This window comes from Haliotis asinina, chromosome 4 (assembly GCF_037392515.1).
Source record: "Haliotis asinina isolate JCU_RB_2024 chromosome 4, JCU_Hal_asi_v2, whole genome shotgun sequence".
Lineage (NCBI taxonomy): Eukaryota > Metazoa > Mollusca > Gastropoda > Lepetellida > Haliotidae > Haliotis > Haliotis asinina.
Genome location: NC_090283.1, coordinates 32253075 through 32278565, shown reverse-complemented (window position 1 = coordinate 32278565; position 25491 = coordinate 32253075). Strand labels below are relative to the sequence as shown.

Here is a 25491-nt window from a genome sequence, read left to right as displayed (position 1 = left end):
TTACCAAAGGAACGACCCGTTGAAAGTGTGACGAAAACAGCACAAGGCATCTTCGATCGAGTGGAAATAAAATTCATTGAGTCCAACGGTCAAATAAATACGTTCCCTAAGCTGGGGAGTTGAAAAATACAGATCTTCCCTATGCATTCTCCGCCTACTTCCCTCGCGAATACAGCCTTGATATATCTCCCTGTGCAGTTGGTCTGTACGTTTGCCCACCGGTGGCGAGGTGTGGGAATATTCGCGGCTTTACACCTCTAAACCAGCTCTAATTCATCATCTTCTTCACTCAAACACAGTACTTCCCCCGTCTCATTCAGCCGTGAGACGAACTGCCACATCTGCGCATGCGCACTCTATTGGGGCACACGTCTGCCTCCACAGCACACGAACTCTCCAGTTAAATTTGACACCCGCGGAGGATCCGAAGTGATGTTTTCAAACAAGCCAGAATCGCTCGCCGCTCGAATCCGACCATGCTTCGCTGTTCCTCTCGCTGAGGCTGAAAATTGCGATCTCTTTATAAAGTGGGTAGCGGCCAGGCTGAGCATCGATATCGCTGTTCAAAGGGATACTTTGTCTGGTGGCAGTGGCACAGGCGGCTTCTACAGTTCATGTCATGAAAAGCAGTGAAAAAGTTGGCAGTGTGTTATCTAAGTTTTCGTTACTATGGGCGGCCTGGGGGTAGAGTGCATTGTCATCCTTGTTCTCGTGTTTGTGTTTAGTATACACCTGGAACAGAGCAGGGGACGAGTGATCATGAAACAGTTGAGTTCCCGTGTTATTAATACCAGGTATGGAAAAGTTCGAGGAATTCTTGTTGAGTTTCCTAACCGGTATCTACGGCCGGTCGAGGCTTACTTAGGCCTCCGCTACGCTGATCTTGACCAAGGGAATATGCGATTTATGCCTCCCAAAAACCCTGTTGAAAAATGGACGGGAATTCGAGTAGCTGTTAAAAACCAACCTGTCTGTCCACAAGTCACACATCACGAAAGGGATTTAAGTCTGAGCTTACCTGAAGGTCGGGTGGCACACCTGAGAAACATTACCCCGTTCTTAAGCGAACAAGGGGAGGATTGTCTCACTCTGAATCTATACGTTCCCACAAAAGGTAAGTGATTTGTACCTGCACGTATACATTAATCTGCATTGTTCCAGATTGAAGTGATACCTGTATGAGGTTCTTTTTCAGCATGGGGTATTAAGTCTCTTTATGACAACTGAAATTCAAAGACTGTTCTCAGTTGTTTAAAAAATCTGATATGAGGGATGAAAAGGGGACGCGTCACATTTCTTCAGACACATTACGTGTCAATGCATCGTCCTCTATCACGAATCTTCATTACGTGATTAGGATCAAACACTCTTTTTCACATCAGGATCCAAATCTCTATATTGAACGATACCGTACCCTTCCTACCAGCAGCAAATGTAACACTCAGTACTGAATACTCAGGGACGCATGTATATACATATATGTAATTAATACATTAGTGTTCAGATTTTGAATTCGCATCACAACCGAGGGAGATCCAAAGCACCAGCTGGGCTTAATCAAACAAGGATGCTTGTGGTTTGGAGCTAGATACCTACACCATGAGTGTTTCGTTAGGCGGACTGACACAGTGATATCATCTCTTATGGATGCTGCCGCTTCACAGTGCAGTGTCACAGCTGGAGAAACTCCAACAACGTCTCTCCCGTTAGCTGTATGCAATCACACGATACGAAAGAGCAAGTCTTTTAGGAAAAAACTTAACTGGAATTTATTCCATCGAGAACGGAATCAATAGAATTTGCCGACTTTTTGTTTAGACTCGTGAATTTTCCCATTTTCATTATTCCTACGGGGTTTGAATCATGGCTTTTTCACTGACCATTGCATATCCTTTTACGGAAATTTACTAGTTTCTCATTAATGTCACGGACTGGCGACTATGTGTGTCAATGACGTGTTTTGACAAACCGATGCCGGGTTTGATGTGAATCAAACGACAGGGGAAAACTAAATCTTGCGAAAAATACTGCAACGAGATCTCAACCAATCTAGCATTTCATTTAACAAACATTTGTTAATACGAAACTGATTAAGCACGTATTTCTGCATGTGAGATGTACTAGTGAGGTTCGTTGGTTGACATTATTGATAACCTGATCGTCGTGTTTTTTATGATTGTTATAGTGAAAAACACATGTTATTTCAACGGTGGTGACAGCCCATGAGATGAAGCACGTGCTCCAACCAACGCTGACGGTATAGATATATATTTTTGTGTACAAATGCTGACATTAATCATGCACAGCTGATTTACTGTTACACACATCAGTAAATTACACCAGCAGCGCATTTCATAGAAATTGAACTACATTATTTAATTATGTGCTGACAAAAATGCCTATTCAACATGGTGAGGTGCATTATCTAAAACAAATCAATATGCTTTATTTCGACATAGCAAATGAATACGTGTTGGTCTTCGAAAGCAATACTCTTAAAGTGATGAATTTGTGCAAAACAACGCGTTCGGTTTATCTGCACTACGCTGTTACATAATAACCACGAATGCGGGGATCCGTTGATTGCACATTTTAAAAATCAGTTTCATGATCTGTTTCATCAAAAACTGGTTAGGGTGTATGTCCTCTGAGTGTATCATTCTTAGTATGACACAATGAATATTGATAGCAACCCGTTAATAATTCATCGCGGAATACAACTGGTGGTCCAACTATCATAAAGAGCTATATTGATTTGGGTTGGAATTCAAGGTGTCAGATGTGTAGGCTAACAGAACTATGAAAGAGATTAACTAACCCCAATCGGGCTTGGTTATCGACGCTATGCCTTGCTACAAGAAACCATGTCGATTTCAGAGTGACAATTTGAGACGAGGTCCCTGTGAAACGATGGACGGGTAAATGAGATATCCTTGTCTGAGTATAATGCCAGTAGATTCCCCAGCTCAATGGCATTGATGAATTGTCACCGTCGATTGTGTATTTCATCTGCATTGTTCTGATGGTGTCTTGTCAGCTTCTCCGTATGGCGTTATGACATTACACTGACATGATGTATATTTCATGTAAATAGCAATCGGTACTTTCCCTAGACATTGTGTTTATTGGATGTTAATGTAATCTTTCCTTATAGTGACATGGTGTAAATTTCATGTACATAGCAATCACTACATTTTCGAGACACCGTCTGTATTGGGTGTACATTACATCTTCATTACACTGACATGGTGTACATCGCGATCGTTACTTTTTTCAAACATCGTGCGTATTGGATGTACGTCACATCTTCATTACACTGATATGGTGTATTTCCAGCTGAATTTACGCCAGTCAGGTATTCTAGCCTAAAATGGTGTCGATGCTTCATTGATAAGATCGATATAGCTGATACGAAACTAGCTAATTAAAGGACGAGTGCGGAACCACTGAACTATGCAAAGTGTCCTTGCTCAATACTTTACTTTTGTCAAATATATTATTGATCTTTAATACACGTATTTATATATGATATTTCCAAGTGTTTGACAAGTATGGGTTGTTTGTATACATGAATTTATGAGGGTTTTTGTAATATTTGCAAATATTTGAACAGAGTCGTTTGTAAACTTGGTGGAACTGTAGCGCATATTTGGTAGATGAGGTGACTTGGCAATTGAGATAGCTAACGTTTGCCCTTTGTCAGTGTAGCCCACTACTGTCCATTTATACCGTCGTTATCGGTTGGAATGGAAGCAAGGAGATAGCTGAGCTTCTCCACTTTGTTTTCAAGTTCTAGAGGTTGAAAGGTGTGGGTTATCATTATCTCGATTCCGGCTCTGGACAGTGAATGAGTGCGTTGAATTAAGCATGACGAGCGAACGCTTTGACCACTCGGCTACCCCAACACCCAAAATATGGATCTAGACCAGCGTGAGAGGGTAGTAACAACAATGGTATCGTGTGAGTGTTGCTGAGAGTGGCGGGAAAACGGGAAATCTCACTCATTCAGTTGGAATTGTGGGAATTAAAAAAAAGAAAAAAAGAAAAAAAACGCAACAAGAAGAGGACAAAGGTGCTGCAAACCTAGTATTATGCATGGGTATATGGTCATGTTTATAAATTCAGTCCGTATCTTCAACGTTCCCAGGTTAGACCCAGTGTAATAAGACGATCCGGTTTATATAATGGTCTCGTGTGTTTATGTGTAAACATCTCGTCTCATCCTTGACCTTGCTATGCTCAGTGGAGTAACACGTTACTTTCACATCATGGTTGAAACAAGACAATGTTTACTCTACTTGTACTTATCACGCGTCGTGTTTTGACCGTTGCCATGGTGAAATGGTAAAGAGTAGCATAGATATAGATAGACACGGTCATATAAAAGTCCCAGTGAGGTAGGTATATCGAAACAGCCGGTTCCTGAGTTGGGTTTGCACCACACAGTCACCTCTCACTGGACGTTGAAAATACACCACAAAGTTGTGCATATTAGCTGTGCTATTAGGATCTGCTAATCGAATGCCCAGTCAACCCTGGAGGTTGTATTCGTGGTGGGTTCAAACCATATCCATAGGTAGAAACAAAATAGGAAAAGTCTGAGAGAGATCTGCACCATTTCGGGTTGCTATCCCACATCAAGCAGATGCGCTGTGCGTGGTATAACTTAAATACTGAGAGAGTGAGTGAGTATGATTTAGCAGTACCCCAACAGCATCACACCATCTGAAATGGGCTTCATTCGTCGTATGCATTTGGGGAATCAACCCAAGGTTTTCAGCTTGACGATCTAACCTTGTATTTAATCTCTAGGCTACCACACCACCAGCTGAAATACTGTGTAAACTGATGTAAATTCCACTCTCTCAGATAACCACTTTGAATATGTCCATATCCGGGATAGACCATGTGTGATTAACGTAATACCAAACAAGCCCCTCTAAGTGTAATGGTTTCTAAATTGCTAGTGACACGGAGCTGATTAATGTGTAATATCTTGTCGTCAATGTCGCAGGAGTAACTCTGTATTGTATCTATTTATTTTCAACACGATCACAATCCCATAACAATTACCTTTGGAAAAGCGTATTGACTCGCAACGACTGCGAATTAATCGTATGTAATCAAAGGACGTGCCAAGACCCATTTGCTGGTTGATCTTAATTAAGGGGGTGTCAAATACCTTGTTTGATGAAAGACAGATTCAATTGAGTTGTCGCCGCAAACATACTGAATGCATTTAACTGTTTTGCTTGTTTGAAATGCAAATTGCCTGTTTGGACGGATAGCTGCTTTCAACCTGTCATCAACATAAATCACTCAAGAATTTAAAGGACTGTGTGCTTGAGCGATGTAATTCAATGCGTAAGCAGTCTTTTTATCTCGATCAAACAGTGAAGGTGTTTGACTGGATAGGATCATATCCCGCTTCTATAGCGTGTTGTCACGGTGTATTGACATTCACAGAACTCGGTAAAGTTGCTGACATACTTGAAGATGTAATGCCAGATGATGATGTCATCGCGTCTTATGATGACTCATGTGTGACGTCAGTTGTGATTGAATCTAGTTTTATGCCGCATTACTGCAGCATCATGGGTGACTATTAGACTTGAGACAGCGTGCCCATGCTCAGAAGCGAACACAATGTGATAACAGTCACCTCAAATCTTCCTCACGAACTGACGTTCGACGTCACAGTGCATGATGTATTTCCGTGCAGTTGACAGGAGGTGACGGTGCAAGCGACCTGACTACTCTCGACGTACACTATGTTGCTGCAACTGACGTAGAAGCACAAGCAGATGAGTGGGCGAGTAAAATGATCAATTTCCCAGCCACAGAGCAACGAGAACACATTAGGGATTAGTATATGTAATCGACACGGGCAAGGTTACGTATTACACGTCGTCGTACTGCTAGAGAATTGGTGTACGGCTTTGGGCAACAAACAGTCAGCTCCTTGTGAATGCATATTTTGTGAGCGGAAATAACTACCGAAACAGGCGAATGCTGATTTTATTGCACTTGTCTAAATACCTAGTGGCATCACTTTCAGAGATACATTTTTTATGATTTTAGCCTTTACGTCCCGATTAATCGGTTTCGACACCGACCAGGGTCATCTTCAGAATCGGTCATGGCCACTTACTGTTAACACTGCACACCCAGCGGTTGATCATTTAAACAAACTAATACCGTCAAGATAAGGCTTCAAATCATGATCGTAATGATGTAGAAAAACGCTTATTATTCGTGTTCCTTTCTGGTTTCATCAGTTGAGTTGTATTACGCCGACCGAAATGCTTGGGAAGTGCAGTCATTTACTTTACGGGAGACTCTGAAGATGACCTACCCTTGTTACAGGTAACTCGGATACCCGTGTAAAGTGTGATTATATATGACGGTATTTAAAGCAACCAACCAGCTTCTGTGAGATGTCTTCCTCATAGTGTTACAGTCTAATGCTGTGTAAGCTTTTCAATCTGTAGTAACGGAAAGCATGCTTTGGATCGTTAAGATAGAGGCACTATAAAGGAAACGTGTTTCACATGACTTTAGAAAATTAAATCACATTGTGAATACATTAGCAAAACATTACTTCACATTCATTGAGCCTCAAAAGGCCAGTACACAAAGAAATTATGGATATCTTCATTGTTGCTGTCAGGGAAAAACAACACCTCACAGCCAAGTATGTCTTAAATATATGAAGAAACTGTGAATGAGATTGTATAAGATGCATTTTACACCAACCAGGAGATAAGAAAGCAGCAATTTGCTCGCATTCAAGCATGAAAAGATATTTATCGATTCGTATCTTAAATCCATTTAAGATGAAACCACCGATATATTTCTTCAGGAGCACACATCTAAAAAGTTTCAACCGCGCGCTCAATTTTCTCTTCACGGGCGAATACAGGAAGTCGTGTAGTTCTTTCAGTAAAATTCCTCACATAATTGTCGTTCATGATAACGTACATCCTGAATACACCCAGTCTCTTTGATGTTCACATCAATCAATCAGTCCCTCGCATGACGAGTCCGATGTTGCTAACCCCCAAAATTAGGTTTTGACATTCAGTCTGTCGAATCTTCTCTCACCTCACTACCGCTACACGCACCTCTCATCCCGAGGGAAGAATGGTATCCAAGGCTCCGATTCACCCAAATGCGTTATGGAAATCCCTTATGTTCTCATTCCACCTTTGACCTCGGCACCAGCTTTCTCCTTTCCTGCAACACATGTGTTCCCAGTCAGACATAAGTCAGCAGCTCCATAGACGCGAGCATATCTCGTGGTTGAAACATTAAAGTATTCTTGTTAGTGGATGCCTTAAATACGTGTTTTCTTGCAAGCTGGGATGTACCGGTGTGTTACCTAACAAGCCAACGTTTGCCAACGCCGCTACCTGGCAATCTTCGCTGTTCTTCTCGCTGAGGCTGAAAATTGCTATCTCTTTATAAAGTGGGTAGCAAGCGCAGCAGATGCAAGCATGTATGGGCTGTGTCAGTTGTGGCTGGGATCTCTACTGCTCATGACATGATACACTGACAAAGAACTACTTAAGTTTTCATCACCATGTGTCCCCTGGTTTTAAAGGGTGTGATCCGCGTCCTGTTGTGTTTGGTGTGTCTTCTTGACAGCTGTAGAGGAGATGTTTACAAGAATCAGTTGAGCTCCCGTGTAATTAACACAAGGTACGGAAAAGTTCGAGGAATGGTTGTTGAGTTTCCGAACAACCTTCGCCCCGCTATTGCTTACCTCGGTCTCCGTTATGCCGACCTCAGTATGAGGTTCATGCCTCCGAAAAGTCCAATGGCACGATGGTCAGGAACTGCCTCGGCAGTAGGGAACCAGACAGCCTGTCCCCAACCCAGACCAGTGGACAAGGATTTAGGAGTACCCGAAGACAGGGCAGGGCGTCTGAGAAACATTTCAACTTTTTTACACGACCAAGTCGAGGACTGTCTTACTCTGAACATTTACGTCCCTAAGAAAGGCAAGTAGTTTTCATTACATACGTTATGCATTTTCACTACAAACGTTGATCACTTTCACTATAGACGTGCATACGTTCACCATACACATTGTACCCGTTTAGAACATACGTTACACATGAATATTTACTATATAATTTATACATTTTCGATATATATATATTGTACACCCTCACTATGTATGTTGTACGTCTTCACTATAAGCGTTGTCCACTTTCACTTTCTATTTTGCCACTTTCACTATAAGCGTATATACGTTGTACCCGTTCACTTTAAACATTATACACGTTCACTTTGTATATGTGTATCATTTATGTAAATTGAGGATTTGATACGTCTTGGAATTCATTTTGGGTAATTCAATGTTCTGACGCAAACGTCAGTAATGCGATATTTTTTCTGTTTCTGTTCCTGAAATGGTGGAACGTTTTCACGAAATCCAAAGAAACAGACAGTTATATATAACACGTACTTCGTCTGCATTGTCACGATAGATCGTCCCCGGATGATTCCAATATGGCGAGATGATTGTAGTTTAATTCTGTTTGAGCTGATATAATCCATGTGTGTATCAAGTATACATAGCTGAAGATACTGAATGAACTGAGTCAGAAGGATCTATTACAAAACCAGTTCACTGAGTAAGGTCGCGATGTTATTTATAATTTGGAGGTCACATGTATTGCTTAAGTGAATAAATTAGTACATTTTCAGGAGGGATGGTGAGGTATCCTTGTGTTTATATCATTCGCCCGACTTGCATATTTGTCTCCCCTGGGAAAAGGCGAATGGCGTTTCAGTATAAACACATTTGTTCTCAGGATATACTCTTACAGTAAACTGTTATTTTCTTTAAGTAAACCTAAATTTTAAGCGGGGGTTACATTTCTTTTCAGTTTGGTCCTGTCTCGTTTATTTAACCAAGAAATCACCGTGTATATTTCCACGATTTCACAAAGAAATGAAACTTTAATTTATTATGCCATGGAACCTGTCTTGAATCTAATCATTCCTTAAACTGAAGGATACATTTGAGATATAATGGTCTTATATTTAAGCTGAAATATGACGAATATCACACGCACCTTGTGACGCCAATAAGGCATCGACAATACCGTACGTGGCAAGAAGACGTTGTGTTAGAATCAGTCTCCAGGAACGTGACATTCCTGTCTCTATGTTCCCTGGTTTTCTTCTTCTACAGAATGCCGAGAATGTGCTCTCCACTCATATGAAACCGATATTCACATATTTGCTTGTTAGAGGATGCACTAGGCGTAAGCACAGATAGAATCAATAATGTTTTCTTTTTTAAACGTATTAGGTTCATGGTTTTCTCGATTTTACTTCTTTTCTTCCTCCGTGTAAGTAGGTGTTTCATGCATGGTTGCTTGAACCATGCATTCCACTCGTGCTTGCGTCTACAGGATGATGTCAAAATCAACTACAACAGCCCCCACCCCCACTCCGTTGAACCGTCTAAATATAAACATAGAACTGAATTTGTTTAAACGAAATTTTGGATATTGTTTTAGTGAAACATGAAAAATGTTTTTGTTTATGTTTAAATAATTTGTGCTTTGAAAACTCGTATCAGCTCCTCAATGCACAGTTGATTTTAGCCACCAACGAAAAGGGGATCTGATTACAACACGGAGCATGAAATGTTATTATTTAACCCGTGCTAGAAGAATATCACAAAGGGATCTTAATAGGGTTTGGATTGGCTGTAGTCTGTGTCACAGTCCCTGAACCAAATTACTGTCCCTCCCGTCCAGCACTGTCTGCAGTGAAAGCTTCACGAAACACGTCTAGCTTTTCCTAAGGAATCATCAAGCTCACTGATGCACCTTTTTCAATTTAGGTGGAGTTACTTGGTTTTGTCATTGCAGTCTGGGTGTTTGTGAGTGTTTCATTCATAGAATAAGCTTTGCGTATTCTTTAACTGGATCTGTGGTTAAAACATTAGCTCATCATAGACACAGTTTCGATTTCCTAAGTAGTTGCATTAGGTCCAACGTTCGTCTCTTGCCGTTGGTTTGCTGGAGTAAAAGCGGAAGCATGGTATACCAGCTCAGGATAGTCTCCCGACAACAGTATCTTTTGACTAATTTTACCTAGGGTTGTTCTACCATAGTCAGCTTTATCTACTCACACCACGATGCAGTATTATCTACCCACACCACGATGCACGGTCAATATGTGAACCTCTCTTGGACAGCTCTCAGACTGACACGAGCATCCTCCCCTGTCTCCCCGTACGACGACGTGATGGCAGAGCATAACCTCCCAATCCAATTTGGTCTTCTCGTAGGATAAGCAGGAGAATGCTGGAAATCTGTTCTGACATTTGTCCCTGTGGGACCCCAGTTTATGTGATGATAACCCCTTACACAGCTCTTATATTGCTTATCCAATCACTCTACAATTGTAACCCTTGTTGATGGTGAAGATAATCATCGTTATGGTCAACTCCCAACTTCTGCCTGCCGACAGTTTCACACTATAGTGGTATCTGTTTCCGTTACAGCCTCTGGCAACCGCTACGACCGAACGGTCAGTTGAAGTACGTAGACAATAATCTAATGTGTGACAGACCATGGTGTAACAAAGGATCAGTGGTATCCAATTTCAGTTGTCCATTGAGGTTTCATGCTGGCCACTGGTGTCTAAATAGATGAATGATGACAAGCGGCATAGAATGTCTGTCCTCTACTATATGACGTGATTGTCCGCAAGCCCTGTAATCTAATATGGAATATGTGCGTCCGTTCAATAATATGTCAACCTGTCTCGACTGTAGCAGACTTGACATTAAATCTTGTATGTATCTGATCTCAGACGCTGCTACCATAGAACACATGCACACAATGAGATCAGCATATGGATAGTGTCTCTCATATTCACTCGTAGACGTATAGTTGCAGAGCTGAAACGTTTCTGGACTTGTGGACGTAGCTTGTTGATCTATATGAAATCATCAGTATTCGGAAATCGTTGTACGTATAATATAATAACAATATACAATGAAGTATGTATATCAGATGGTCATTCCAAAATATTCTGTTCATGTATGATTGCAAATAAAAAATATTACCAGGTTCTTGAGAAGCATTTCGACGTTGGTATTCCAGTTAAAGACAAATATTATGAATGATAACTTCTTCTTTATTGTATATCGCGTTTCTGGGCTATTCCTTGCCTTTCATCAGACCACTTGTAACAAACAAGATACAAGAATGGAGCGTTACCTTTGGAAATGTACACACTCTGTATAGAGAGGTGGAGGTTTGAAGAGTAATTTGATATTTTCTTCTATCTTTTGTCATTGGACAGTTGGCAGTTGATCTAAAATGTCGGGCAGTCTATCCTGGTGGTCACAAACAAAAGAAACCACCCCCTGACAGCTATTTGTAGGTTTTTCCAAAGATGAGTTACTTGGGACAAAGTGAAACCCAGGCTGTTTCTTGAAGATGTCTAGAAAAAGTGCACTGCATCAGGTATGCTGTTGTATGTAATTTAGCAAACGTAATGTGTTTTTCGGAATGTCGTCTGTAGCTAAATATGTACTTACACGAGTAGGTATCTATCTTAAGGAAATCACATTTACAAATGATGAAACCTCCCCCTCCCTCCCTTTCTAGTCATGTTGGCATTTAACGGTACAAATCAGCACGAATCGATCATTTATTCTCTTATGGCCATCTCATTATCAACTAAATAGCTACATCATTTTGGTGATGAAGCTGATTATTTGCAGACTACCTTGTATGTCCCACTATCGACTTCTTTGTTTCTGCAGATGAAATGTTCTACTATCGACGTCTTTGTTTCTGCAGACGAAATTCCAGCTCAGATAAATGAAGTCTGTTGACATGATTTGAAGACATGAATTCCACTTGCACGCTAACGGTTCTTCCTGTGACCAAAGTCTTCCAGAGTGTTTTCCCAACCTACATGGTCCCCGCCACCGTTTCCTTAATACAGACTGTAAAGATCCTATCAAAGTGGGTGACCTTTCTTGTAATGACTTTAAGCTTGAAACCGATGCTCAAGATAGATTTGTCCAAACCATTTGAGTCCATCCTTTCTCATAACAGACTGGTCTGGCGTTCTTCATCTCAAGATATGTGAGCAAGTTGTCGGTTTGCCTATAAGTTTTCATTTGACCATGATGAAATGCACACCTATATGGCCATACTATCAACCACGATCAGCTCTGCTGCGCCATTTATGTTCATGTACGAAGACAAGTGGGCGATGAAACACTGCAATTGCTTGGGCAAGTATTTCCTTGGCAAGTGTTCCTTGTTGGTAATCGATGAGCGTAGGAAGGCGTGTTAGTTACCAGTCCTGCCGATTAGCCGCGATAGTCAAGCTAGTTTCGTTTTACCTACTGACAGTCACAGAACATACCGGTGCGAGGACCTGGCTTCCCAAACAAACACCAGGAATGCACTGTGTTGGACCCTTACATCCTGGTATTTGTGCCGTGATGTTTATGAAACGTCGATAACCGTTGTTATTTTCTGTACGCCTCTTTGGCAGATAGTTTGTGAAGTTGGTGATCAATGAAGCTGAAAATTAAAATAATTGTGTTTCCATTGGGTAGATGGGTACTGGTCTATATGAATTCGAAATGGTTGCATGTGTGGGTGGTCGAGTGGTGATACATAAGCACTTGCAGATTTCAGATCGCAGGTGCTAAAGTTGGTGTTTAAATGTTCTCGTCACTATTCTGTTGAAGGTGAGGTGAAATGGGGCTTAATGTTGTATTTAAGAAGATTTTGATCATGTGACCACGTACATGCGTGTGTATGGGTGGCTGCTTGACTTTATGTTAGCTCACTGAGATACCATGGAGGGGGTCTCTTCATATTCTTCATAATATCACTAATATTTGTAAGGAAAGATTGAAACACTCTCTCTGGCTCTCTCTCTCTCTCTCTGTGTATGTATATATATGTGTGTGTGTGTGTGCGTGTGTGCGTGCGCGCAAGAAAGATGATAAGGTAGTTAGATGATAATCAATATATAATCAGTAGTACCATATAACCTCACTACCGCTGAGAAGCAAACCTGATGTAGTGCGAGACGGCTCCTGCTGATCAGACCAGGACAGGTGAAGTTGTGTCATTTATTTACCGCATTGAAAGTAAACTATCCCTTTTTCCTGGAGATTACAAAGCCATGATTACAGAGTGTGCGTCTCGACTGTGTTATCGATAGTTTTGATCAGAGCAGGTAATGCTACAGACTTATCGGTAGGATGGGAAACAATGTACGAGAGTTCTGTGAAGCGGGACTCTCTTGAACATTACCCAGTTGGTCATGGTTAACAGATCAGATACTTTCCAGACACAGTTACCGACGGCAAACAGGGCGCAAGTGTTCTTCGTAAATGGAAATAACATACATACACTTTGCTGACCTAACCACGTATCTACAAGTAAATTGAGAAGACAACCCAAAACAATGAGTGGATTAGAGAATATTCAGCTTAAAAAAAACTGCAAAAACATGGTGCCGTGGATGTTTTCATCACAACACTGGATGATGCAGGAAGCAACTCACACAGTTTCATCGATTTGGTCATATTATCTGATCAGTGAGTGATCCCAGGTATTTCTTGTAGATCATATGACTCGAGGAGACCCAGGTTAGAATTAGTCTTCTGCAACCCATGCTTGTAAGACACGACAAACGGAATCGGGTGGTCAATCTCGCTGACTTGGTTGGCACAGGTCCACAGTTGAGCAGGCTGAGGTTAATGCTGTCCAGAGGCCCAGATTCTATTACTCACAGACCGTCGCCACAAAGCTGAAATTTTGCTAAATGCGGTGTAAAACTCACTCACTCACTCTGGATGGACCCAGTATTTCATGACTTTAGCAAAGTTATATTCATTATTTATTAGGAGAAGTGAGTAAATGGTTTACTGTGGTGTTTTGGTTAACAGGTGGGCGATGTTTCCGGTTCAGATATTGAGGCGTTGAATGACGTCATTAGCTAACGTCATCACCGAGACTGGCGTCACGTTGCTACGGGTCGTCACTAGGGCCAGTATGCAAAAGTAGTAAAGCGAACGAACGGCGTACAGAAGAATATCGCCCTGTTAAAAACCATCATTGATAATGCAAAATACATACAGATATCGTCCATGCATTAACCATAGCTTGAATGTCATGAAAAAAGTACATTATTGATATTACAAATCCAACACTTCGTTAACCTGTTCAGCAGATCAGCTATACACAACCGAGATACTTGGCATTCCGACACCACTGTACGCTGTTCTTCTCCAATCATTTACTTCGGTGTAGAGTTACCACGGAGTAATAGCATCAACGTCAAATCATCCCGTCATCTGTTTTATTATCCTAATTACCCATTTCCTTCCCCAACCAGTCACGACTGATGGGCCCCAGTGTCGCCAGGTAATTGTTGAAAGACGTCCCGGAGTTGCAGAAACCGGTGGAGCCGGAGGAGAATGTCTTACCAGATACCGTTACAAAGATCACAATACATGATTTTATGAATGTGTTGCGCGATGTTGCCATATTACATAACTGGCATTTGGCATCTGTTGACAGACCAACGTTTCGAGGGGACAGTGAAAATGTAATTTCATAAAATCAATCTTAATGTACTCTTTGAAAAGGGGAAAATGAGCTTTCAGTTAGGATAGGAAGTTTTAGCGTCAGCGAACGTTTAAGGGACAGGCATCTAAAAGAACGCACCGCCATTTCCCTGAACACAACAGATGGGATGTACCTATACAATTGCGTAGTCCCGTACATGTGCTTGAGGTGTCATGCTTTATTTTGGCGGTTTTCAAGAAGATTACTGTACTGCATTAAATATGACAGTCATGTCGCATTTCGGTTTGAAAACAACCATGGCCATAAAGAAATGCAAATTGTGATACACTCTCAAAACAGTATATTACAATCATGTCACTTTTGCATGAGCGCTATATGACACCCCGTTTATTCAATTGTAAATAAAAAAGTGAGGGACCTTATTTTCTGGAGAGAATACTATAGCCCTGTATGAATGTGCTGTACGATGTTGCCCAGTTCTGCTTGCACTTGGCATCCTTTGACAGGTCAGCATCTCCAGGGGCAGAGTAATGACGTAAAATCACACTTAAGCATATGTCATAATGTCGGGCTTTGTGGTTGAACGTGCTCGTAGTGGTGCTTAATGCTTTGAGTATCTGCATGGGAATGGTAGTTCTCGTGGTTCTATTTGTGAAGATCATTCATGGTGCTCCTTCTCGCCATGTAGCTTGTGTTAACGCGGTGTAAAATACGCTCAACTAATCATAATTATGGTGATCAGTTATTCCTTTAGATTGGTCCATGTTAAGTTTGAAGGGTGTCTACCTAACAATAAAAGAATCCCAACTCTGTGTTTGTCACGTTTTTAAACAGAAGACATAAACATGAACGCTTACTTTTACTGCGTTTCTTTTGCTATTCAGTATATATCGTTATATCCAGCGTTAAAACTTCTGCAAATGACTCCCTCCTCTTAAAAAGCTTAATGATGTAATATCGACAAATGATTAATCGAAGGAGCCTCGGCCTACGTGGCTAGTGTACCATGTAACGTGGTCGGCTAGTCACATTTCATCCGCCAGACTCACATTTCAGTCGACTGTTTCCCATAAAGAGTTGATACTATTAACTTACAGGATAGCTGTTAGGTCAAGGCAGTCGTGTCCCAATCATAAATGTATGACAACATTTTGTGATTATAATTCTCTCCATGGTCCGACATCTATCTGGCCCCATATTCCTAGTGTTAGAGAAATTGAATTAATTTTATTGTTCCAACTGGGGTCTTACTTGTATGAATGATTTATGTGGTGGCTTACTTTGACGAAGATCACGTTTGAAAGGAGAGTACATGAGAGTACACTCTACTTGAAATGTCTCTTAAAAGAAATATCTCAGACGTCCGTTATACACATATAAAGATCATCAAAAGCGAAAACCAATCCTCTCAGAATATCTCTTCGTATTAACGTCTTTAGGATGACCTTCTCCTAATGTACACGACCTTGGACTTTTTCACGGTTGCAACATATTAATCATATTGATCATATTCTCTAACAGCTTTTCACTAATAGATAGATTTTCCTATAAAATTCAAATCAGTTTGTTTTCCCTCTCTAACCTCCCAGACCTTGTATTCAACCGTTCTATTACAAGACTAAAAAGGCTTGCAAAAATAATTTCACCATTAGAAGGAGACGGGGATGGTTTGAAAGCTTAACCAAACTTCTGAAAATTAGTAGAAAACAAATCAATAACTCCACATATAGCCCTCAACGTGCACCTTGGTCGAACTCCACATATACCGTTACAAACTTTATAATCCCGGTAAGTGTAAACTGACAAAGACATCCCCACTTTGAGTATTGATAAAGTATTTAGTTACGATCCTAGGTTGGTCGATAGCTCTCCTCGCAACAGCTAAACCATACACTTGGCATCGGCTCAATAAGATATGGGGCGATATGGGGAATCGATTGCTACACAGAACGAGGGAAATCCCACTGAGGACCTCTGGAACGGGGCCATCTTCACCTATTTGCTTTTGCACTGTTGTTATGATTAGAAAGTCTTCAATTGCTTTCTGCTTCTGCAGTGGTGTTGCGAGAACACAGTAATCACAACTTGTTTTCCGTGTTGGTCGGGGTATCTAATCTCGGCAGAACTAGAATTGACAACCTCGGTCTTTGGTAGCGGGAATTAAGGCGAACTTTGGTTGGGGGATTGCACGGATTCTACGAGTGTCGTTGAAGTCGCAGATGAGATGAACTTTGTTTCAGTTATTGTCGCGAATGTTTGATTGATGAGGACATTCACGCCTGTGCTGGCACTACAGGTTCATTCCAAGTATGAAGATGCAGATTGCTTTGGTGAATTGTCAGATTTGCCAGCGATTAAAGAAACTAAAAAAGTCGATACACAGAGCAAAATCTCAACGTCAGGGCGCTTGACATGGATGATATATGCATGTCGCGCCGACAGCAACCAAATGGCTTTGTAATCTTTCAAACTGTCTGATATGGTCATTTTCATAATGTATTTCAGCGGCAGTCATGCATTTGGAGTATAGGAATAGTTCCATGATAATGCTTCTGCTGCGGGACAGAGCGGGGACATTCTGAAACGCACATTTTTCTGACATTGTCTGCTGATTGGATTCTTCTGTCAATTCCAGATGGAAGTATGTTTCCAAGGCGGAGAGTTTAATGAACGTTCCCGGTGAGATACGTCTACCGCGGGACAGGTCTGAGAGAAGCTACAGCGTAGGGATCTAAAATAACATTTGAACATCCATCGTCGAAATCACACATCCTTTTACATGAGATCAGGCGCTAATCTGTTCGGCCTGCTGTTATAAATCTGATGACATGACAGTTTTCGGACCCTGGACCCGAATCTGTACACCATCAGAAGTATTGATTTAAGTGTGTCGTATTATATTTTGTAGATACGGATGCTATTCTTTCGGTGAAGCGCGGATATCAAACAGCAACCAACCCCTGTTTTTCTTTTAGCATGATCGGGTCTGTTTGTGTTGCAGTAATTCAGTTGGTGCTCATGACACCAACTACATATCTCCTTCATCCGGGGTATTTACAAGGCTGCACTAGACTCGACTTACTCATGTCTCTCCCTTCAAACCTCCACTTCAAGATGATAAACCTTCAAAGTATTCCAGCAATATCATGGTGGGGGACACCAGAAATAGTCTTCGCTCAAATAACCCATGTGTGGAATCGAACCCGCGTCTTCGGTGTTAGCATGCGAACGCATGAACCACTAGGCTACTTCACTTCCCACTCGGTCATATCACAGCGAGTTCCCTAAGGACCTGTTGCGCCATCAGCTTGATGTATGCTTGAACGAACATAGGCTGAACATACGTGTCTCGTAATCAGCGGCACCGTTGACAACACGCAACAAAAGTACTTATCGTACGCACGGTAACAAAATGGAAACTTCACGTGTTCAGTTTCACGAGTAATCTCTCCGGTTTCTTTTCTGCGAGGCTCTTGACAGATACATGATTACGAGGTCGCGATAAGTACACCGGGAATTATAAGCCAGATCACGCTTGTCGCTCGAGACAAGAACAGAAAACACGTGCTGTCTGAAGTAGCATGATTACCATGCGGGCACGTGCTTCACAAGAGGCACGAGATCTGCCCGAGCTTTCGCTGAGGTCAAGGGTAGAGCTGGAAGCTGTGATTGTTTTCACTCATAACAAACATCTGGAATTTGAAAGTGGCTTGTTACAGAAAGAACTGGCTACTCGCAGAACTATGGGAAAAGTTCTAAGGGTTCATTATCCGATAACCAAGGTCTCAAGGAAGAGAACTATATTTTGACTACACGGTATACGGCTAGTTACTAAATATAGGCAGTTTTCCCTCCTGTCGACAAGGGTAGAATTAATTCTCATGATCACGTTTTTATTCTGACACGCATTAAATTTAATTTGATCCTAATCGCACGTGCATAAAAGTTATCTTGAAAGCGTGCAAATTTTCTTTACATTGCAATTTTGGGAATAAACTGAAAATAGATATTAACGTTGTTTATTTCAAGGCCAATGTTCCTCATGAATGGAGACTGTACAGTATTAAGCAAATGGCATCATCATGTCTAGGCTTTAAACCTTGCTGCCTTGAGCGGTATTCCGTATTATTCTCCATCTAATATACATTCGATAGAATTACATCTTTCCGAGGTCGGCCGCCCCTCTAGGGTAGCAAACTGACACACGCTTCTGGAAAGTAGAACACTGCCTAGTGAATAGCCTAGATAGAATTAAGCAAACACTGTTACGGTGTTCTGCATGAAACCAACGCGCTTGGCCATGGCTTTCGATCAGCGCTATTGGATTTGATTTCATTGTCTTGAAGACAAAGTGATATAGTTAGCCCGAGCAGTAATCCCCCAATTTTGCACTACCAAGGCCATGGGGATGTTTGTAGACGCTCTGGGCACCATCGCAGACACCAAAGGACGAGTGCCAATCCAATGTCTTTCTCACACGGTTCCGATTTCCATATTTGATTTGCAGTTTGTGGCGTTTGAAGGTTCACTGGCACTGTGTTTTGAAGTCACTTGTAAGTGGCATTATAAACACCTTCTGAAATCCAGGTATAAGTTCTGCACCAGTTTCAATCAGTTATGCACAATAGTCTCTAAGCGGAAGAGTCGGTTACTGTTGCAACTCGGATCTCTAAACCCGACGTGGTAATTGAAACAACAGTCGGCTAAATCAACATTGCTTTACATTCAGGTTACTACGGCCTTTGTACTGGTAATGCCTAGATTTGAGCATCTTACGGAGAAAGGGTTTATCAAAGACCGCGTCGATTAGTTTGATCAGACCCGCTATTACCTCAATTCAATCAATGTTATTCAGTAATGCGTCTAGTGGCGATATTGCGAGGTGCGTCGGGGGATCTATGAAGACCAGTTTACAAGCTTTGGTATCGTGCATCCGCCTTTCCATGCCCCTTGGAGATTTCCAGTTGCCGTCCAAAAACAATAAGGCCAGCCTTGACAGCCTGTAATAATATTATATGAGACTAATGCGCGTATTTTCAATAATGAACACACGCATTGTCCATTAGTTTTCCTGACACTATTTTATTGGATTTAGATGCGATTATGTTGTAGATTCCAGCTTATGCCAATATTGAAGTCTGAACTGAATGAACCCGATCATAGTCAAGCCTTGGGTATCAGATTGGTTTCTTGTCCAGACCTCTTGTCATCTGGGTCGATCCTGACACGTTTGACTGTCTTATTGTACATATGAATAAGAAGTATGGTAAAGAATCAAACAGTCCGACTCCCTGCTATGCTTGGTGCCTTTAATTCAAGACAGGTACTGCCCACGGCGTCTGGAGAGTCTTCTATAAGAAACGTCCTTGTTTGCATCGACTTGGAGTCCTATTACGGGCTGCGTGTGAAAAGGGCAATGACCCTGAGTTGCTGATGAGGTTAGCAAGCTTGTCTCAGCATCACCCGGATCCTGCCTAAATACCTTCAGCTTTTATACAGCAATAATCATAAAATTTCTAGCATGACATGAAATAGTATTTGTAGTGAGTGAGTTGGGTTTTACTCCTCTTTTAGCAATATTCCATCAATATCACGGCGGGTGAAACCAAAACCCATGTGGGTCCACCTGGGTCTTTGTCTGGTCGAGCTAACATTTCAACCATTAGGCTACGCCACCGCCTGAAATATTAGTAGCAGAATGAAGTTTTTGTCACCCGAACACTCCTCCTTTCTGCGTTCATATATTTAAATATGCCAATCACAATTATCATGATAGTAATAATAGTGATACCACGCGTCCCCTCTCGTGCTATTTTGGTTGTAAAACATAACAATAAAAATAAAAAGCCGACTCCAACGAGGTCGTTTGATCGTTAGGGTTACTAATGCTTGGACAGTTGAGAATCTATACGTCTGACCCATGTTGTGACCTGTTGTAAATGATGCTTACCCTATGACTCTGGCCGTTTACTCACACTATCGACAACTCGTTTGTCTGATTCCAGCTTCCAATCGATATTTTTATGTTTGCCTCCGCGAAGAAAGTATTACCGCCCATTGCATAAAACATCAACCGACCCCATCAAACATTGAATAAACGTTAAAACGTCACCCTTTAGCACAAACCTAGCCTGTATGTAAATGCATTTTGGGTTCAGTGTCAGTTCATTGACGTATTAAAACCAACCTGTGGTTACTATTTAAATTCTGAAGAATTTGAGAATCTGACGAAATACCAATGTGGAAATTATGGCAGGCATTAAAAGCGTTGCCAGACTAGATCTTACTGTCACATTGTATGTGTTCTCCCCAATAGGTAATGTGTAACGCTATTTAGGTGACAATCACTGGACCAATTACCAATTGGAATTGTCTTACCGCTACGATAAGACTAATAAGAGTACTTTAGCTCTTCTGTGTGCACGGATTGATACACTATGAACACTTAAGACCTACTTTCAGGTGAGTGACTGTCACATTATAAGCATCGGTTTCTTCCTCTGAAATCTCTGTCTGTCACACATTTAGTATTGAGGTCATTCTCTGAAGTCTTTGTCTGGTACGGTATGAAGTGCTAGCCACTACCATCCGGATCAACGTGTGAAGTCATTCCATGATATGCTCCTCTGATGTCAGTGAATGCTTACTTGGAACACTTTCGCTATTGCCTGGGCCCTACTCTGAGGACAGTGACTGTCACACACGGGCGTGTGGACCCTTCTCTGCAGTCACTGCCTGTCACACACGGGTACGTGGACCCTCCTCAGAGGTAACTGTCACACACGACTGTGTGGACCCTTCTCTGAGGTCACTACTTGTCACAGAGGGACATTAGAACCTTTCTCTGACGACAATGCATGCCACACACGGTTATGTGAACCCTTCTCTGAGATCACTGATTTTCACACACCAGCATGTGAACCATTCTCCGTGGTCAAAGCCTCTCACACACGAACGTCAATGCCCTTCTTGAGGTCAGTGAATGTCACACACGAACATCTCGGCCCTTCTCTAATCATGAATTGCATGACATTCGAAGCGCAACACAATGTAAGTAAACCTACAGATCGGAAAGTAGAATATTTCTCTAAACGAACTGTGTATCACAGTACTCCAAAGACAACGACAGCTACTCAGACTGTCAACCACATTTTTGACTGGCGCAGACTCGTTTATCTTCATGCCAACGCGATTCAGCTCAAATGGTGCCGACCGAGGAATAAAGGTTGAAAAAACCTACATTCGCAAACTCATTATTGACTTTTTTTCTCAGCCAGTGATGCAGAGGTCTTAAACACGATACATGCTCAGACCTCGGATGTTACCGGCTGTCCATCAGGTTTCTCCATCCTGTACTTTCAACATTATCACCCATTGTGTTTTTGTCTCCATGTCTTCTGATCTGTCTGTCTGGTTCTCTTCCCGTTCATCTGTCAGTGGACAGGCTAAAAAGGTTATAGTGTTGATGGCCCGAGAGATACAAGAACCATGGCTGGCTACTGCTCCCCGAGATGAGACTTCAAACGAGGATGGAAACGAGCGTTGTAGACATGTTGCTGTCTGTTCCTTGAAATAAAGTCGAGCTGAGGTCTGATGACATCCCTCGAGAAACAGACGCGTTCAGATCTATTGAGTCTTGTTCATTATGTTTTATGACGTATCGTTAAGCAAGGGTGTCCATAAAGCACGTAACCGTGACGTGATCTGAAAGCATTGTGCTTCTGAGATATACATCGTTACTAAGGCATCGTATGTTGATTATAGCATTAACGTTGAAGGTAATTCTTTGATCGAGGGCGCTCTTTCATGGCATGTATGTGTTGTCGACTGCCAATCGTCCGCTTATCCGGAATCCCGATTGTGGCAATGGCAATTTATGGGTCTTATGTGGAAGCTGGATGCAGCCGCACATTTATTGTAGTTACTACTGGCATTTTAATCTTTGAATTGGAAAAAACAAGGGATTGTCCCTCGATGTATATAGTCTGACATACAGACCCCGAAGCAAATATATCCAAGAAAGCCCACATAAGTCTACAAAATGCAGCAAGTCCGAGGGCTCCTTTTCATTATGTTATGTGGGTTTGTTTCTTTTTTAACTTTTTTTCTGAGAAATATGTTCATTGCAGAGACTGGTTCACCCCTAATGCTTATGCGACGTGTAATGCGGGTGAGTGACGGATTGATGTGAGTGAGTGATTGATGTGAGTGAGTTTATTTTTACGTTACGTACGCAATTATTTGCAAAAGAAACACCCTGCGACCATTTGAAGCACTGTGTTGCTAAAGGGAGTACTCTGATATATTAGCTCTAACGTGTTTAATCGCTATCCTGCTTTCTTGCTACCTCACTTACTCCATGTAGTGTTGACATCATATTCTCCGATGGAAATGCAGATGGTGACCTTGGTGGACTCGATTGATTGCGTGTCAGTCCATAATCATTTGGAACGTTTCTCTATGTTTAATCTCTGGAGTGTCTTGTCAAGATTTGATCATTCTCGGCAGGTTACTGGTAGCGATGTAAATCAACAAACAGCCATTCATTCATCTTCTTATTCTTTTAACTCGCTTCATTGTCTGCCCACTCAGCCAATGACACTCACTCACTCACTCACTCTCTTCATCAACTTACCACCGACCACTCACGACACAAGACACATACTGTCGGCTCCTCACTGCATGTCTGTCACTCACTCTCACATACAGCGTCATACTTCATCAGCTCACCACATTTACTCGCACACTCATTACACAAACTGTCGACTCTTCACATCATCTCTCTCACCCGCTCATTCACACACAGTCTTACTTCATCAGCTCGCCACCAACGCCCCCCCCCCCCCCCCCCCCCCCCACACACACACACACTCACTTCATATACTGTCGGCTCTTCACCCCATCTCTCTCACCCGCTCACTCACGCACCGTCATACTTTATCAACTCACCACATTTACTCGCCCACTCACTTCATATCCTGTCGGCTCTTCACTCCATCTCTCTCACCCACTCAATTCATGCACCGTCATACTTCATCAGCTCACCACCATCACTCGCCCACTCACTACACAAACTGTCGACTCTTCAGTCCATCTCTTTCGCTCACTCACTCCCTCATCGTCTTACTTTATCAGCTTACCACTATCAGTCGCCCACTCACTACACAAACTGTCGACTCTTCTCCAGGACGCAATAAAGACTTATTTTCCCAGAGTGCATAAAGCTCAGAAACAGTTGCGTCATCTGAGAAACGTCGTTTTTTGTGTCTGGTTATGTTGCCTTAATCAATACGTGTTCATTCTTAGTCAACGTCCATGTATAACAAGCCTTGGGGACACGAAGAATCAATTATTGTTTGTCACATAGGCACAGCCATTTCCGCATGCAACTTCCACGTCAGAAGCAATTAACATCACTTTGTAACCAGTGTATGCGGTCATGGTAACTGTTACACCTGATATTGATTGCATTTTACACATCTGTCATCAACATTAACGCTACATTCCACATATATCGTCGTTTGAATGGAATGAAAGACTCTTGTATATCTTTATATATTTGTTTGAAAAAACAATTAAGTTGCCTTTCACTCCACATGTCAATGAAACAAAACGAACTTCGGGTGTCACTCACGAAACTTCATGTATCGTAAATACAAGTATTTTCGATCGGAATTTAAAAAAAATAAACTCAGTACTTCCATGACCCCAGACCTTATCCCTTCGACTGTCTCGTTTCTCCCTTTGTTTCGAAGTGCGGCTATCTTGATTAACTGCTTTTGTCGTAGTCCCATGGTAATGCCATCTGTATGTGTTCCATATCTCGTGTCTCAACGAGGGAGATAGCACAAGGGCGACAGAGCACGCGTACACAAGAAGACATAGGTTCACTATTTGTATAATTCATTTTATGAAATCTAAAAAACATGTACTACTTGATAACAGTCTTTAAATAATAAATATAGATAAGAAAAGGTCAAGCTGACATGGCTTTGTTAAGTGCGTACGAAGGTAAAGGTACTTTTTATCACATGATAGTATAGAGTTTCACAGTTGAGGATAATTTTAGTTGGGAAAACATTTTGTCACTTCAGCATAATTCGGGGCTTGGGGATAATATTCGAAGAGATTGGAACGGCAGAAAATACATGGAACAGTCTAATATGGTCTACCTTATGTTTTCCCTTGAAGATCTGGGTTAGATTTGGTCTTCAGCTAACCGTGTTCGTCGTAAAAGACAACTAAAAGGGTCGGATGGTCATGTACTTGATGATTTGACACATCGAATCCAAGTTGTGTAGATCGATGTTCATCTTGTTGACCACTGGATTGTCTGGTGCAGACGCGATTATTTACAGACCGTGGCCATGTAACTTGAATATTGCTGAATGCAGCGTTAAACAAGAATAACAAAATACAAAAAAACAAAAAAGAACACACCAACAACTTAATGTTATTGATAATGAGCGACGCTAGCATAATCCCAGCTTAAAGAATATGCAAGCGTAAATCCACAAGTACGTTTTATGCTTATTACCTGTCTAGGCTTTCAAATCTACATTACATCCCGCTTGTCTCCACAGCACAATAACAAGCTGTAATGCATCACTTTATCATGGGAGGCGGTTGGGTAGTCTATAGTTTACAGTGTTCGCTTGCCACGATGACGATGAAGGAGCGGGTTCGAATCCAAAGTGTGTCTCCAGCCGTGATATTGCTGGAATATTGCCAGAAGCGGCGTAAAGCTCACTCACTTTATCAGGTCACACAAATCCATTTTTGTAGTAGACATGTTGTCAGCATATGTAGATGCTTCGATAGAAGAAGTTCACCGTACACACAAACGTGCACATATTTATATGTACGACTTTGTAATCTTACATGCAGA

At 41.7% G+C, this 25491-nt stretch overlaps 1 protein-coding gene across 2 annotated transcripts in view; it reads left to right on the top strand.

Moving 5' to 3' along the window:
- The first annotated feature begins 545 nt into the window (after positions 1–545).
- Positions 546–25491, top strand: part of LOC137282446 (neuroligin-4, X-linked-like) — a 132211-nt gene continuing 107265 nt past the window's right edge. For both annotated transcript variants that reach the window (XM_067814196.1, XM_067814195.1), the window contains exon 1: positions 546–1114. In XM_067814196.1, coding sequence (XP_067670297.1) covers positions 670–1114 — 445 coding nt within the window. In that variant the 5' untranslated portion in view covers positions 546–669. The remainder of the gene's footprint in view (positions 1115–25491) is intronic.